A 17,978-nucleotide genomic window follows, 5' to 3' on the forward strand; every position below is an offset into this window, starting at 1 on the left:
CTTATGAAGTCAGAATTCAAATCCTGTTTCTCCCAGCAACACATCTCATGACTTTGGTCATGTTTCACCTTCTATTATCTCAGGTACCACTTCAATTGTAACTCCACTTTGACAGAGAAATAAGTCACATATATGTGTATGTAACTTACCTTGAGCTTGGATTTGAAAATTACTGAACATGAGGTACAGTAGTCTGAATCATAGGTTTTATCCTCCTATCCACGGGAAATCTGCAGAAGGCATCAGATTCTTCCACTCCGCCTCTTTGGGTACCTGGACAGTGCCCTTATCCCTCAGTTTGTACCAAAGCAATGGATGACTTTTAAATAGGAGAAATAACAAGGAAGACACAGGAACTCCATGATAAGTCAAGTTTGCTTCTTATAAGCTTTTAGTATAGAGAATTATTGTATCACTTTTCATCTCTGTTAGATGGGCATCCCAAGAACATTTCTTTACCTCTTGACTGCCTGAAGACAAGCATCTGGAACTCCACAAAATAACATACTTCAAGCAGGCATACTCTGAGAGGGCAGGCCATCCAAACTACTGTACCCTTCTACTGAAAAGAAGATTATTGAGGTAAGAACCTAATCTTCCTTTCCAGTGCAAAGGGTACAGTAATTAACTATAAGGACATATCAAAGTAGTCACCTGAATCTAGGGTGAGACAGAGGAGCCTGCTTGAAACACTGAAGACCCAAAAGCTGCATCCTATTGTAAAAGTTCATAAAAGCATGGATCATGGTCCTTGTAGCTGCCCTACAATTCTCCTTGAGCGATACAGTCCAGGACTCTGTCCATGACAAAAGTCGCACTTCTTGTGGAATGTGCCTTCATGAAATCAGAGGCTGTTTACCACTGCCAGTGTATGCAGTAACAACAGCCATGTGAATCCATCTGGAAATAGTAGCCCTGGAGGCTGTCTTTCCTAGGCAATTACAGCTTGTCAATACAAAGAGATAGCCGGACAGACAAAACGTAATGGGGAAGAACTCTCCTGACATCCAGCAACGCCAATTCTTATCCTGCTGTTTTCCTCCAGTGGAGGAAAATCCTGGCAACTGGACTTTCTGATTTACATGAAATGCTGACACCCCTTTCAGCAGGAAGGAAGGCACATTGTGCAGTGACACCAGCCTCTGTAAACCAGAGGAAAGGCCTGCAGTTCCAACACACTTCTTGCTGAGGCAATATCTACCAGAAAAACCATATTTGCAGTGAGATCCATTAGCGACGCCTTCTGTAAAGGTTCATATGGAGCCCTACCACGGGGTCTGCAGGACAATGTTAAGGCTCCATGTTGGAAATGGTCGTCTCATGGGAGGATGCAAATGTAACGCTCCCTCAAAGAATCTGGCTATATCAGGATGAGAAGCTATGAATCCCTTTTCTTTTTTGCTAGCAATAGCACGAGAGGCTTGCCATCTGAACCTTGAGAAAACCCATTACAGGCCCTTCCAGAGCCCTTTCTGGAGAAACACCAGGACAGCTGAAATTGGGGCCTCAAACGGCTCCACTATCTGCATCGCACTCCAGTACTGAAAATGTCTTCCACACCTTAGCACAAGCCATGAATGTCGCTGGCTTTTTGGCTTGTAGTAGGATAGCAATAACCTCCTCTAAATACCCTTTGCGCTCTAATGCTGCACGCTAAAGAGCCTTGCTGTTCAGTCCAAAGTAATCCAGACTTTCCACTGCACTTGTTCCATCTGACAGAAGATCTAGAAGTGGCTGCAACCTGAGACAATTATCCTGCTTTGGCCAAACTAGATCTGCATACCAGGGGTGTCACAGCTAGTTTGGTGTTACGAGAACTACCAGAATGAAATGTTCCGCTATTCTTTGAATGACCCGGCTGCAGGGAAAACACATATAGGAGCCCCTGTGTGGGCCAAGGTTGTACTAGAGCACTTGCCAGGCTGAATCTGCGGCTGAATTACTGAAAGACTTTCATGTTGCCGGTTGACACCATCAGATCGAAAGACATCTGCTCCCAGCATTCCACAACAATTTTGCAATACCCTCTGGGATTGGGACCACTCTTCTGGATCTAGGGTTCAGTGATTGAGAGAGTCTGCCTGGATAGTGCTCACCTTCGCTACGTGACTCTTGGCCAGCTCAACATAGTTTAAGCAAGCAAGAGCCTCGTCTGCTTACTTAAACCACACTGTATATCAACACCATCCTTATTGATTCTTCAAAATTGGCTTGACACTGGTGCTCATATAATTTCTAGTTCTGCCCAACTCTGTCCCCAGATCACGTTGACACTATCCAATGGGTGCTAGAGAGGACAGAGCCAATATTCAGCAGTATTCTCAATTTTGATTCTTGGCCAGCTCAATGTAGTTTAAGCAAACAAGAGCCTCTCCTGCTTACTTAAACCACACTGTACATAAGAACATAACATAAGAACATAAGCAGTGCCTCTGCTGGGTCAGACTAGAGGTCCATCACGCCCAGCAGTCCGCTCACGCAGCGGCCCATCAGGTCCAGGACCTGTATAGTAATCCTCTATCTATCTGTATATCGACAGCATCCTTATAAGAGAAAGAGAAAAATGAGTTGTACTGTGAAGAGGCGTTTTCCAATATCTTCATTGTAATCACTGTCACTGTCATCAAAATCATCCATTGCTTTCCACATCAGCTTCTCAGTGAAACGCCGTCTGCCAGTGTCACAGGCTGGCACTTGACTGGGAGCCTACAGCAAGAGAGAGAGAGTGTCAAAGGAACAGAAATTAATATAAAAGTAATGTTGACCATCTTGCAAGAGAAAGGATTATCTGTAAAATGGTTATGTAGTAAATTTGTTTGTAAATAATTTAAAACCTTTTACCAAAGCATGAAAATAAGATCTTTTTATTTTACAGTCTAAATCACTTTTTTTTTTTTAACTTGGAGCTGCATTATTATATAATAAAGTATACTATTAGAAAATAATTTCATCTTAAAAGTACTCTCATTGCCTGAAATATCCAACATCCTCAGCTTTCAGAAATAAAAGCAGAGATTCTAATTTCATTGGCTCATATGATAAATCATGCTATTATACTACATGAAACCTACACCTGCTCCAGAATGGTACACACTACCACAATTCCCCTTGCTGGCCTGAATTTTCAATCCAATTAGTACCTAGGTTTAGCTGAAAATTCATCTGAAGATAAGCAGTTAAAATTAGCTGATTTGTACAATCTTATTCCACAATAACTGATCTCTAGAGCTATTAGTCTAGAGCTGTTAGTCACTAGCTTTTTAAATTTGTTAGTTCTACTCAATTTGTAGCATTTTTAATCATTGTAAACCAGATAGAAGTTCATGTTCCTGCGGTATATAAACTGTTATATTATTATTATATTATTATCTTGCTCAGCCAGTAAATCTGTAAACATCTACCTCTCTGTTACTATTTTGGCAATAAATACAAATTATGCCAAAAAAGTTAGTTGAATCTGAAAGATCAGGAAGAAAGGCATACATACTTTTCATCATCATAGTCCTAAAGGAGGGAGAAACATACAAAACGGATGTGATAGTGAATGAAGAGGAAGAATGCCATGCTTCCTTTTTCCTCTCTTCAGCTACTAGGGACCTACTCATTCACTGTCCAAATATTCATTATTCCAATCTACACACTTACAGAGTGAGAAACAGGAGTGAGGAGGGGACAAATGCCCACACACAAACAGGTAGAAACAGGAAGGGAATATTGAAGAGAAGAGGGAAATTTAGAATTATGGGAAAAGATGGAAAGAACGTGCAGACTTTCAGAAAGAGCACAGGGAAATGAGAAAACAAAAGAAAATACAACACAAAAGTGTCACAACAGTGAAAAAAGGGATAATGGATACATGGAAAGATTGATATGTAGAGAATTGTGGAAAACACACTGCTTGAAACCAAAGCAGCGTTTTTTCCACGATTCTCCACATATCAGTTTTTCCATGTTATCTACTAACATAGGACTTTCAGGGATCCCTGAAGAAGACTATTTTGTCAAAATGCGGACTGTGTTGGGTCCTACACTTTCAGCGGACTAGGTCCTTTAGGTTTTTATGTGGATTATTTTATCTTTATGTGGATTATTTAATTGTATCTTTGGAACTTTGATATTTTCTTTTTTTTTTTTTTTCCATTATTTTTTATTTTCAAATCTTACATAAAGTGTACAAAATATTAAATACAATTGATAAATATATATTATCACTTTTATATCTAATACATTATATATCTAAATTTGATTTTCCCCCTCACCCTCCCCCCACCCTTTTATTACTTTAATATAATATTTTAAATTTTCAAATTTTACAAAAAATATGCAACATGTTATAATACAATTAATGAATATTCAATAACATTTTTATATCTAATACATTATGTTCTAAATAAATTTTATCCCCTCTCCCTCCCCCCACCCTTCTATTACTTTTCATTCATACATTACATATTGTATAATATATTATAACATATTATTTAGAAATTATTTTCCTTACCCCCCCTCTATGTGTGTCATAAAAAAAAAAAAAATCTTGAAATGAAGAAAAGAAGAAAAACCATATTATTTATTCATTACAGTATTTTGTCAATGGCCCCCATATTTTTATGAATTTGGTATATGTCCCTCTTTGTATTGCTATTGTTCTTTCCATTTTAAATATGTGACATATTGTATTCCACCAAAATGTATAATTCAGGTTATTATAATTTTTCCAATTATTGGTTATATGTTGAATGGCAACCCCTGTCATTATTAATAAAAGTTTATTATTTTCTGGTGAAATTTGACTTTTTTTTCTCATCATCATTCCAAATAATATTGTATCATATGATATTGCTATATGATTTTCCATCAATTTATTAATTTGTGGCCAAATTGAATTCCAAAAAGATTTAATGTAGGGACAATGATATAGTAAGTGATCTAATGTCCCTGGTTCTAGATTACAGTGCCAGCATTTATTGGACTTAGAACTGTCTAATTTTTGCAAACGTGTAGGGGTCCAAAAAGCTCTATGTAATAAAAAGAACCAAGTTTGTCTCATAGATGCTGACACTGTACATCCCATTCTCCAAGACCAAATTAGTGGCCATTGAGATGCATTAATCTGATGTCCAATCTCAATGCTCCAAATATCTCTTAGACCATTTTTTGGTTTTTTATTCAAATATCCAGATATTAATTTATACCACAATGCGGCTTGATGTCCTAGGAAGTCTGTTTGAAAACATAAGAACTTTAAACTATATTGATTATTTAATGTTTTCCATTCAGGGAACCCAACCTGAATGGCCTGCTTCAATTGCAACCATTTAAAACTTTGTGTTTTATTAAGACCAAATCTATGTTGCAATTGTGAAAAATCCAGCAGTTTACCTTCTGAAATAACATCATCTAAAGATCTAATGCCTGCAATAATCCAGTTCTTCCAAAGGATTTGAGCTCCGCCAATTTTGATCTTGGAGTTTATCCATATAGATTGATTAGTTGATTTGTTTATTGGGATTGGTGTTAATTTATCAATAAACCTCAATGTTTTCCAAGTATCCATTAATAATTTATTTTCTCTGTATCTTCTAGGTATGTTGATACTTGGCAAATGAACTAAATTTAGGGGAAACATAAGGCGCCATTCTAAATATAACCAATCTGGTGTATTATCTATAAGTTCTGGGAGGATCCAATACATACCCTGACGTAGAATATAGGCTTGATGGTACCTATAGAAATTTGGAAAATTTACCCCTCCCTCTTTAATTGATTTTTGCAAAGTTACTAAAGCTATTCTAGGTGTTTTGCCAAGCCAAAGAAATTTTGTTAAAATGCTATTAAGTTTTTTATAAAAGGACCCCTGAAAATAAATAGGTATCATACTCATTTGGTAGCAAACTACAGGTAACATCATCATTTTAATAGTTTGAACTCTTCCCCACCAAGAAATATGTAATGGGTTCCATTGCTCACATAACTCCGTAACTTTTTTTAATATATATTTTTCATTCTCTTTTACTGTATCTTCAATTGTATTTTTAACTTGAATGCCAAGATATTTAAATCCTTCTTCTTTCCATATGAATGGAAAAGTATCAAATAATCCTTTTACACAATGAACATTCAAGGGTATAATTTCAGATTTATTCCAATTAATTTTATAACCTGAAAATTTACCAAACTTATCAATTAATTCCAATAAAGAAGATAAGGTTGACTCTGGATTTCTCAAATAAAGCAAAATATCGTCAGCATAAGCCGAAATTTTATATTCCATATCTGAATATGGAATACCTTGTATCTCCCTCTTTTGCTGTATTGCTAACAATAAGGGTTCTAATACAACATCAAATAACAAAGGAGATAAAGGACAACCTTGTCTAACTCCCCTCTGCAATTGAAAACCATCAGATATCTTATTATTAATATTTAGTCTTGCAATCGGGAAGCTATACAATGTTTTTACCATTTGTATAAATCCAGAACCTATACCAAACCATTCTAAAGCCTGATACATAAAATTCCATTCTACTCTATCAAATGCTTTTTCAGCATCTAATGAAACTGTAAAAGCCGGTTCATCCATTTTTTTTGATAAGTTTAACATGTGAAATAATAGTCTAGTATTATTAGAGGAATGTCTTTTAGCAACGAAACCCATTTGATGCATATCTATAATATTACATTACATTACATTACATTAGGGATTTCTATTCCGCCATTACCTTGCGGTTCAAGGCAGATTACAAAAGGTTAGTTTAAAAAAAACAGAGTTACAATGATTAGCTAGAGAGGTAAGTTGTAGGTCTTATAAACATTTAGCAGGTTGTTGAGGGTGAGGTGGTTTGTAAAAGAGTTAATAGGTGGTCATAGTGGAATTTCTTTTGTTATTATTAGTGCAGTAGTGGGTAGATCAAATGTCAGTTTTAGATTTACTAAACGGTCGTGAAGTTATTGCTGCTTCAGGAATTTCTTGAAAAGTGTGGTTTTTATTTCTTTTCTGAACGTCCTATAGTCTGGGGTGGTCATCAAGAGGTTGGAGATCTGGTTGTCCAGCCTTGCGGCTTGGGTGGCTAGGAGGCCGTCGTGAAGTTTTGTTCTTTTTACTTCCTTGATTGGGGGGGGTATGAATGGGGCGTGCGTTTTTCTTTGTCTTGTAGTGGGTGCTTGGATGAGGCGATTGTTCAAGTATGATGGACTGTCTCCGTGTAGGGTTTTGAATAATATGCAGTAGAATTTGAATTGGATTCTTTCTTGGATTGGAAGCCAATGTGAGTTGATGAAGGCTTCAGAGATGTGGTCATGTTTTTTCAATGAGTAGATGAGTCTCAAAGCTGTATTTTGGATTGTTTGGAGTTGTCTAATCGTAGTTGCTGAGCAAGGAAGGAATAGGATGTTGCAGTAGTCCAATATCCCTAGTATTAGGGATTGTACTATAAGTTGGAATTGTGTTCTTTCAAAGAATTTTCGGACTTGTCTCAGATTTCTCATGATTGCGAATATGTGGGAGAGCTTTGGCTAATCTCAAAGCCAAAATTTTCGCCAAAAGTTTATTATCAACATTTATCAAAGATATAGGCCTGTAGTTCGAAACCAAAGTAGGATCTTTATTTGGCTTAGGCAAAACAATTATTATTGATTCAGCCATAGTACCTTTAATATTACCTTTTATAAGTTGTGTCTGATATAAATTTAGTAAATATGGGGAAAGGATATTTTGAAATGTTTTATAAAATTCTACTGTATAACCATCACCACCTGGAGCGGATCCAACTCTAAGAGATCTCAATGCTGTTTCTAATTCTTTTAATGATATAGGTTCATCTAAACTCCGTTTTATATGATCAGGAACCTTAGGTCCATTAATTAAATCTAAAAAATTTTTCCCATCTTTTTGTTTCTCCAAATAAGGCTCGGAAGAATACAGGTCTTTATAAAATTTTAAAAATTGTTTTAATATTATATTAGTTTGATTTGTTATTATACCATTATCATCTTTAATTCCATTAATATTAGTTCTTCTTTTTTTTGCTTTAAGATAATTTGCCAATAATCTCCCCGCCTTATTAGAATTTCCATAATACATTGTTTGCTTGGAAAACAAATCCCTTCTTATCATTTTTGAAGTTAATTCATTATATTTACCTTTTGCTTTTAAAAGAGCTTGCAAAACTTCATATTCCCATTTACTTATCAATTTAGCTTCTAATATTTTTATTTCTTTTTCTAATTCTAAATATTGTATTTTAATCTGTTTCCTAATAAAAGCTGAATATGATATAATATTACCCCTCATAGTTGCTTTAAATGCATCCCATACATTCTCTATAGATGTATCCTCCACTAAATTTATTTGAAAGAAATCGTTAATTTGTGTTTTAAAATTTTCCAAAAATTTGTCGTCCACAAGCAATGCATTATCAAATCTCCAAAGAGGTCTATCATTCTCTAATTGATCTAATTGTAATTCTATCCATACTCCCGCATGATCCGATATAATAATAGGATCTATGGAAGCTTTAAACACCTGTTGTACTTTATTTGTTGAAACAAAAATATAATCTATTCTTGAAAATGATTTATGAACCTGTGAACAAAATGAAAATTCCTGATCATTAAAATGAAGAATACGCCATATATCTTTCAAATCACATGATTGAACCAAATTTTCTAAACCTAAAGATTTTATATTTTTACCTGGTTTTTTATCCAATAATGGATCCATTACAGCATTAAAATCTCCAGCCACCACTAAATTAGAAGCAGCCAGTGGTAACATCATATTCTGTAATTTTTTAAAAAATTCTGATTGATTCAAATTAGGGGCATATATATTGAACAACGTCAGGGCATCATTTCCCATACCTATATCAATTTGTATCCATCTTCCATGTGGATCTGAATTTTTTACCTTAATATTGGCCATACATTTTTTATTTATAAGAATTGCTACCCCTGCTTTTTTACCCTCTGCTGGAGCAAAAAAACATTCTTTTACCCACCCACCCGATAATTTCTGTGATTCCTTTTTACTAAGATGGGTCTCCTGCAGACAGTAAATATCCGCATTTTGCTTTTTTAAAAATGTTAATACTTTTTTCCTTTTTATTACGTGATTTAGGCCATTGACATTAATAGAATATATCTTAAAAAACATTATACATTTTAATACTTTTCATTATAATCTTTTTCTCCTCTTCTTTCATATTCAGAATCCTAAAAATGTTTTTCACGACACACATTTTTACCCCTAAAATATATAATCCCTTGTTTATTATTTCCTTAATCTTTATAGTAAATACTCTCCTTTTCCCTCCCTTTCCCACCCAATACAATGGCTGCTTAAGGATACACATTGGAAATGCAACCCAAACATTCTCCTCCCCTCTAGGCATTCAATATTAAATCAAATTTCCCCTCTATCTATTTATATTAATCTTTAATATTTTTAGTCATATTTTCATAACATTTCATTGATATATCTTTAACCATTTAACAGTTTTTAATTTATATTTCTTTGGTGTTATCATTACATCATAAAATTTCATCTTGAACATATATTTAGTATGTTATTAATGTTTTTCTTATATCTTGTTCTTCTTTCTTATAAATTTTATTGCCTTTTCTTTATATCATTTTCTTTCTTCAGATATTTCGATATTTCATATTTTTATAATTATTTCATAAAGTCATCAAAACCATCTTTAAATTTTATATTAAAATATCATAGGTTCTGGTTTAGAAAGAAAAGCTTTTAGTTTTTCTGGATCCTCAAAATACAAGGATTTGTCTCCAGATGATACTCTCATTTTCGCTGGATAATATAGACCATATTTAAAGCCTTTTTCTTTTAGTTGAGGTCTCATGTCTAATAGTCTCTTTCTTTTATTTGCTGTATTTTTGGCAAAGTCCGGTAAGAACCATATTTTAGATCCTTTATAATTTAGATTTTTGTCTTTCTTTGCCGCATTTAATATTTCTAATGCTTGTTGGTATCTAAGCATTTTGAAAATTATTGGTCTTGGCCTGCCTTTATTTTCTGTATTTTTAACTGGGATCCTATGCGCTCTTTCTATTTCAAGTGGTTGTTTCAAGTCTAGTTGTAATATTTTTGGAATTAAATTTTCTAGAAAAATTATGGGATTTTTTCCTTCTAAATTTTCTTGTATTCCAAAAAGTTTAATGTTTTTCCTTCTTCCTCTATTCTCATAGTCTTCCAGTTGATCTTTTAATTTATTCAATTCCAAATTATCATTTTTGCATCTATTTGTTTCACGTTCCATGACCTCCATTCTAGATTCCAATTCAGTTGTTCTTTTGTTATTACTTTCCATTTGTCTATGAATGTTTAATATTTCTTCCTTCATTTCAGACATATTGGTTACAGTTTCCTTAAGCATTTGTTTGATTTGTCTTAGTTCTTCCATGACTTCTGCTTTACTCAATATGTCAGGTTCTTCTGTTGGAAGTGGGATCTTGCTTGGTGTTATTTGATCCTGTTTTTGTCTTTTTGCTGACGTGCCTGTTTCATTTTTGTTTTGTCTGGTAGTTGCCATGTTGTTATTTTTATGGAGTTTACTTTGTTCACAGATGTTAAATGACACAAGAACCTCTGTAAGTCACTATTTCAGTAGTTTTGTCTTTAATATCCTGCTATATCAGTTTAGAAAAAATGATGAGGAAATTTCAAAAATTTTCCTTTCTTAAGTTTAGTCTCTTAGGTTTAGATTTGGTGTTTTAAGTTTTTTAATCCTTTTTCTTCCAGAATTTGGTTCTATCTTTTGAAGTAGAAATTTTTCTCCTTTTTTTCTTTTTCTTTCCCAGCCTTTTTCCCTTTCTTTTTCTTAGTTATCTGTCCCAATCTTGTATTGAGAAAGAACACTTCTCTTTTAGGGTCTGTTATCACTTTAATATTGACAAGAAGGTTATTTTATAACCACTTTATTTTAAAGATTGATATTTATCAATGTCAGACCATCACAATCTTTAAACAGACTCAAATCTTCTATTTCAGTTTTCTTAGAGCAACTGTCAGTTATTTGTCTCCAGTTCAATTGCTGTGAAAAAATAAAAATAAAAATAAAAATGTCGGTAATCTTTCTCTCTGGCTCTCCTCCCTCAAGCCCCGTCACAGTCTCAATGGAGGAGGGCAACACTCAATCCAGCAATCTTTCCTTCCTTTAGGTTTCTTTCAGAAACGGCGGGTCAAATCTTTCTACAGATTTATATTACTATTTCCGCCAGTCACTCTCCTCCGATGACACACTGCTACAGCGCTGAGAAAAAAAAACAAAAAAAAAAACTCAGTAATTCTTTCTTTTGGCTCTCCTCTCACAAGCCCAATCGCAGCCCAGACCGAGGAGATCAACACTTAATTCAGTAATTTTCTTTTACTTTGGTAATCTTGAAGTAACTGTCATTTATCTATTCTCAGCGCTTCTCAAATATCCCGATGTCACGTTACTTCAGCTTTAAGAAAAATGCCGTTAATCCTTTCTTTTGGCTCCTCTCTCACAAGCCCAATCGCAGCTTTGATAGAGTAAAGCAATTTTCAATTCAGTAATTTTTTTTTTTTTTTACTTTAGTAAACTGACATTTATCTGTTCTCAGCGCCTCGGTATTTAATTAGTGAGAAAATGCCGTTAATCCTCTCTCATCAGTTTTCTTCACTCAATTCCCTTTTCAGTATCTTCAGTATCGTCAAAGGAGGACAACTTTCAATTCAATTCAATATTTTCCCTCTTATGGGTTCCGTTAAATTATATCGGGACACAATCTTTCTTCAAAATTTCCCCACCATCTCTGTCAGTTACTCACTCACTTTCCTTGCCGTTTCAAGTCTCATTGAACCGCCGAGAAAAAAAACCGGCGCTCTGCCTTTCCGATTCCTATTACCTTAGACTTCACTTTAACTTCAGCAAAAGATGATTTTGTCTTTTATCATTTGTTCCGCTTCTTTAGTAAATATTTTTTTTTATGAAATTATCCAGAAGGGAAAATTTTTTTTACATTCTATTGCCTAGATGATGAGGAGCTTCACGATCACACAACCATTTGTGTTCGCATTAAGCCACGCCCCCTAACTTTGATATTTTCAATAAAGTCCATTTCAGGTACATCGTCACTCCACAGTGTTTTTTTGGTTTCACTTTGCATTTACTCACATTAAATATTGACTACCATTTTGATATCCAGTCTCATAAGATAATCTTGCTATTTTTCATAAGCTTCTTGCAATTTAACAACTTTGAACAACTTGGTGTCATCAGCAAATTTATTACTTCACTAATTATTCAAATCTCTAGATCATTGATAAATATGTTAAAAAGCAGCACTCCTACCACAGACCCCTGGGGAACCCCACTATTTATCAAACTATCAAAAGAGCTGAAAAATAAGAATATGACAAATGCTTGGGTAAATGCTTAAATAAATACTGGAAGAAAAAAGCCTCAGTAAACCCTCAACTTGAAAGGGCAATAACTTAATTGGTTTTAAAAACTCTCCAGAACAAGTTACGTTGATGTAATATTCAAAACGTTTAACAGAGCACTAAGGCCCTGATTCTCCAAATGTGCGTCCCGATTTTAGGCAGCTGTAGACGTCCTACAGCTGTCTAATCAGCCAATCGGGATGCACGTTTTTTTTAAAAAATTGCTCCCCAGGCAGGCCTGAAGGCGCCTCCGGGAGCCTAGGGAGACCCGCAAGATGCCTAAGCTCGCCTACAGGCCTTAGGCGAACTTAGGCGGCCCTACGCGTCTCCCTAGTAGAGGAAGATACGCTTAAAATGTAGGCCAGCAAAATGCTGGTCTACATTGTAAGTACACGCGGCCGCTATACTGATCGCGGCAAGGGATGCTCCCTGCCGCGGCCGCCTGTCCCATCACCGACAGGAGGATGCCTAACTCCTCCTGTCGGAACCCCGGAACCCCCTCCCCCCCAAACTCGTAATCTCCGACAGGAGGATGCCCAACTCCTCCTGCCGGAAAGCCCAACGACCCCCCGCCCCAACTAATCTCCCTCCCCCAACTAACCTTTCAATGTTGGTCAGCTGGACGGGTCTTGATGCCGTCCAGCCGACGGGTCTGCCTCGTGGAAATGAAACGGCACGCCCCTTCCCAGCCCATCCCCGCTAAATCTAAGGCCTGATTGGCCCAGGTTGTAGAAGCCTGGACCAATCAGGCCTTAGGCATAGCGGGTCCGCCCATCCCCACTAATCCTAAGGCCTGATTGGCCAAGGTGCCTAGCCTGGGCCAATCAGGCCTTAGATTTAGCGGGGATGGGCCGGGAAGGGGCGTGCCGTCTCATTTCCATGAGGCAGACCCGTCGGCTGGACGGCAGCAAGACCCGTCCAGCTGACCAACATTGAAAGGTTAGTTGGGGGAGGGAGATTAGTTGGGGCGGGGGGTCGTTGGGCTTTCCGGCAGAAGGAGTTGGGCATCCTCCTGTCGGCGATTACGAGTTTGGGGGGGAGGGGGCTCGGGGTTCCGACAGGAGGAGTTAGGCATTCTCCTGTCGGTGATGGGACAGGCGGCCGCAATAACCACGGCCGCTATACATATTGCAGCAGGGAGATCCTTTGCTGCCATAAGTATAGCGGCCGCGTCTAATTTAACCCGATTCTCTAAAGACGCCGGTTACAGAATCAGCGTTTAGTATAGGACGCCTCTCCCGGGCGGCCTGCCTGGGGAGCATTTTTTTTTTTTTAAAACGTGCATCCCGATTGGCTAATTAGACAGCTGTAGGACGTCTACAGCTGCCTAAAATCGGGACGCACTTTTGGAGAATCAGGGCCTAAATCTTTTAAACATGCACTACAAGTTGTGGCACTTATCTTTTTTTAAACAATGAAACTGACAAGATACAGCCCCACAGAATCAGAGAAGGACAACGAAAATGATAAAAGGGACGGGATGTCTTCTGTATGAGGAAAGGCTAAAGCGGCTCGGGCTCTTCAGCTTGTAGAAGAGACAGCTCAGGGATGATATGCTAGAGGTCTATAAAATACTAAATGGAGTGTAAAGGACAGATGCGAATCGCTTGCTTACTTTTTCCAAAAATACTAGGACTAGGGGGCATGCAATGAAGCTACTAAATAGTAGATTTAAAACAGACTGTAAAAAATATTTCTTCACACAATGTATAATTAAACTCTGAAATTTGTTGCCTGAGAATGTGGTAAGGTAGTAAATGATGGCAGATAAGACCCAAATGGTCCATCTAGTCTGCCCAACCATATATGTTCTATAAATTAATAATTTAATTTAAATGGTCCTTTTTCTTAGATATTTTGGGGCCAGAACCCCAGAGTTATGTCCAGTAGTGTGCTTAGATTCTATCTACTGGAGTCTCTGTCAAAGCTCACTCCAGCCCATCTAAACCATCCCAGCCATTGAAGCCCTCCCCAGCCAGATAGCTTAGAAGAGTTCAAAAAAGGTTTGGATAATTTCCTAAGTCCATAGGCCATTATTGAGATTGCTTGCGGAAAGCCATTGCTTATTCCTAGGATAAGCAGCATAAAATCTGTTTTACTACTTGGGTTCTAGCTAGGTACTTGGGACCTGGGTTGGCCACTGTTAAAAACAGGATGCTGGGCTTGATGGACCTTCGGGCTGTCCAAGTATGGCAATTCTTATGTTCATATGCCCAAGTTCAGGCTCCTTAGCAATTCTTAGAAGCAGAGACTGTACCTCTTTCATGATGAGCAACCCATGTTGAATCATCGTATCCAGAACATCCTGGCAGAAAGCATAGGATGAACAACAGGGCTGAAAGAGAGCACGGGAGTAAAAATTTGTAAACCTCAGCAAAGTTAGAAACCAAAATAGCACACAACATTGCAGAATAACCCAAAGAAAATGGCACCATAAGAGAGGACCCCACAAGCTTACCAACTCCCACAACCATGTCACAGCAATGCTAGATACTAAGTCAGGGATTCTCAAAATGTGGGTTGTAACCTAAAAAAAATCCTCATCAGCCTATACCTCTCCTTATGAGCCCATATTATAATTAGGCGTGCATGGGCTCCAAGGAAGGCAGGATATGACAGCTGTAATGCTGTAGAAGGGCTAGAAGCAGCAGCATGGATGGAAGGTAGGCCTCCAGTGGTCACAAATTTTGAGGCCATGATAATGGGGTCACAGCAGAAGAAATTTGATCAGCATTGCACTAGACTAGGGGTCGGCAACCTGTGGCTCACGAATTACATGCTGCTCTTTGACCACTTGGCTGCAGCTCTTCTCTTGCTTCAATGGGTTAAGGGCAGCGATTCCTACAGCTGCCTGCTGCTAACCTGGAAGCCTCTCCTCTGCCATGTCCCGCCCTCTATCAGAACTTCCTGTTTCTGCCCAGGCAGTCTGAATCAAAGGACAAGCATCAGTGTCTCTTTCCTCACAGTCCTAGTAAATCACTTCAGCACTACAAATACAGGACTGAACTGTTCCTTTTAGTCACTTTTATCTTACAAGTTCTCCCAGACAGCAAGTAATTCATCCAAGGAATCGCCTGATGTTGACTGAACTACAAACTAAACCCAGTCTGCACATAAAAAGATCAGGTGTCTATTAGATGGATATCAATGTTTTAAATCTGTGGTTCTTAAACCTGGGGGACATTCAGCCAGTTGAGTTTTCAAGATATCCCTAATGAATATGCATGAGGCAGATACGATTAGGCAGATTTGCATGCCTGTCACCTCTTTTATATAAAAATATGCCTCATGCATATTCATTAGGGATAGCTTGAAAACCCAACTGGCTGGGGGTCCTCAGGACAGGTTTAAGTACCACTGTATTAAACAATGGAGTACAGGAGAGGCAAGGATAAAGAAGCAGACAGAAAGGGGGAGAGAGACAGTAGCTCCACTTTATAATACAGGACAAGTACTCACTGGCAGCAAGAGGATGTCTCTGGGCAGCAGGTTAAAGAGACAATGAATTTTCTGGTTAAGGTGCTCCTCGTCAAGCAGGATATCAAGATGAGACATCATAGGGCTAACAAAGGTTGCTTTTTCTGTGAGCAGTGCGTTCACTGCACAGGCTGCAGCAAGAACACAAAGGAGTATTACAACAGCACAGTGTACAGACTGCAGAGACAATGTAAAAGAGATGGTATCATAATATATTGCACAGGCTGAAAAGAAGGTGAGAGAGACCAGTGCCCCTAGGGGTAAGTGAGCCACTTTGGGGGGAGGTACACACCATTGCATGGGTCTCCCTCCCCCTTCCTCCTCAATTGTCAATGCCGCTGGGGATCCCATACCTTCCTTCCTGCCCTCCAGCTGCATCACCAAAGCCAACCCAGAAGGCTTCCCTCCCATGTCAGAGCTGATGTCGGAGGGAAGCCTTCTGGGTCAGCCAGGGATCCCAGTTACCTCAACAGTCCTTCCTGCCTTCAGCTGCACTTGTTTTCAGGGATGTGGGCAGTGGCTCTTGCTCTGGTTGACCCGGAAGCCTTCCCTTCCAACATCAGAGCTGACGTCAGAGGGAAGGCTTGCAGGTCAGCCATTGCCCCCGTCCCTACAACAAGTGTGGTTGAAGGCAGGAAGGAGAAGCCCAGCTGGATGGCCCTGAAGGGAGCGGGTGTGGCCCTAGAGCAAGTGAGTAAGGGAGAGAGGGGATATCAACGTAGGACAAAGGGAGAATGGAGGGGGGAAGAAGCATATTTGGACATGGGAGGAGCACGAATTTGGGACAAAGGCTGGAAGGCAGGGAGGGGGGCATGAACTCAAGCAACAGAAGAGGGGGCATGAACTTGGGGACACAAGGGAAGGAGGAAGGAGGCACTAACTTGGGACATAGGAGGGAGGGAGGGAATAGAAAGGGAGAATTGTTGGGCATGTTGAGTGAGAGAGAAAGAGATGGTGCACTTGGGGAAAGGAAAATTGGGCATAGAGAGACAGAGGAGTGAAGTAGAGATGCATGAGGAAGAGAAGGATGAGCGGGAGAAATGTTAGATATGGTGGTGGAGAGGGAACAGAGGGACAGATTGAAGGGGCTGCAAGGGGGAGGAATGTTGGACACAGTGATGAAGAGATGTGGCATGGTGCTGGTGAGGTGTGATAGAAGGAGAAATGTTGGGCATGGGCTGGTGGGCAGTGGTGAAAAATGTTGCACATGATCTGAGGGAAGAGAGGGAGAAATGTTGGATGTGGCAGTAGAGGGAGTGGTGCATCTCTCTCTCTCTTTCCCCACTACCTTTGTAGCAAAGGAGGGAATGAGAAAAGGACAGTGAGAGAGAGAGAGAGACATGTTGCCAATGGGGGTGGAGGAGAGAGGAAGAAAAGTTGGACTCATGGAGGGACAAAGAAAGATGTTGGTTGGGGAAGGGAATGAGGTCCGGAGGAGAGGAAGCGTCTAGGAAGCAGAAAAAAAAAATATTGGTCACACAGTCAGAAGGAAGTTCAACCAGAGACTAATGAAATCACCAAACAAAGGTGGGAAAAATGATTTTGTTTTCAATTTAGTCATCGAAATGTGTCAGTTTTGAGAATTTATATCTGCTGTCTATATTTTGCACTATATTTGTCTATTTTACTATAGATGTTACTGAGATGACATTGCATATTTTAAAGTCATCTGCCTTGACCTCTTTGAAAAACCCACAAATATAAATGATAATTAACATTAAAATTTGTTAGACTTAGGGGGTACTTGGCTTGAAGAAGTTGAGAAACACTGAGATAGACATAGAAACATGATGGCAGATAAAGGCCAAATGGCCCATTTAGTCTGCCCATCTGCAGCAACCATTATCTCTTTCTCTCTTTGAGAGATTCCATGTGCCTATCCCAGGCCCTCTTGAATTCAGACACAGTATGTCTCCACCAAGTATTAAAGCAGTAATTTTCTATGTCTGTTACAACCAAAAGCTGAAGGTAAGTGTGAAAGACCAGCAGTTTAAAGTTAAAAAGTAGAAATCTCCCCAGTCCAAGCTCTTACCCAAATGAAAACGAAAATCAGTCATTAAAATGGTCACCTATT

At 38.4% G+C, this 17,978-nt stretch overlaps 1 protein-coding gene across 8 annotated transcripts in view; it reads right to left on the minus strand.

Moving 5' to 3' along the window:
* GPAT2 (glycerol-3-phosphate acyltransferase 2, mitochondrial) overlaps positions 1-17,978 on the minus strand; it is a 137,465-nt gene that overhangs the window by 17,331 nt on the left and 102,156 nt on the right. For all 8 annotated transcript variants that reach the window (XM_033947452.1, XM_033947451.1, XM_033947450.1 and 5 more), the window contains 3 exons: positions 15,887-16,035; positions 14,685-14,762; positions 2,575-2,706 (listed from right to left, as the gene is read on the minus strand). In XM_033947452.1, the coding sequence (XP_033803343.1) occupies positions 2,575-2,706; positions 14,685-14,762; positions 15,887-16,035 (359 nt within the window). The remainder of the gene's footprint in view (positions 1-2,574; positions 2,707-14,684; positions 14,763-15,886; positions 16,036-17,978) is intronic.

Source organism: Geotrypetes seraphini, chromosome 6 (assembly GCF_902459505.1).
Source record: "Geotrypetes seraphini chromosome 6, aGeoSer1.1, whole genome shotgun sequence".
Lineage (NCBI taxonomy): Eukaryota > Metazoa > Chordata > Amphibia > Gymnophiona > Dermophiidae > Geotrypetes > Geotrypetes seraphini.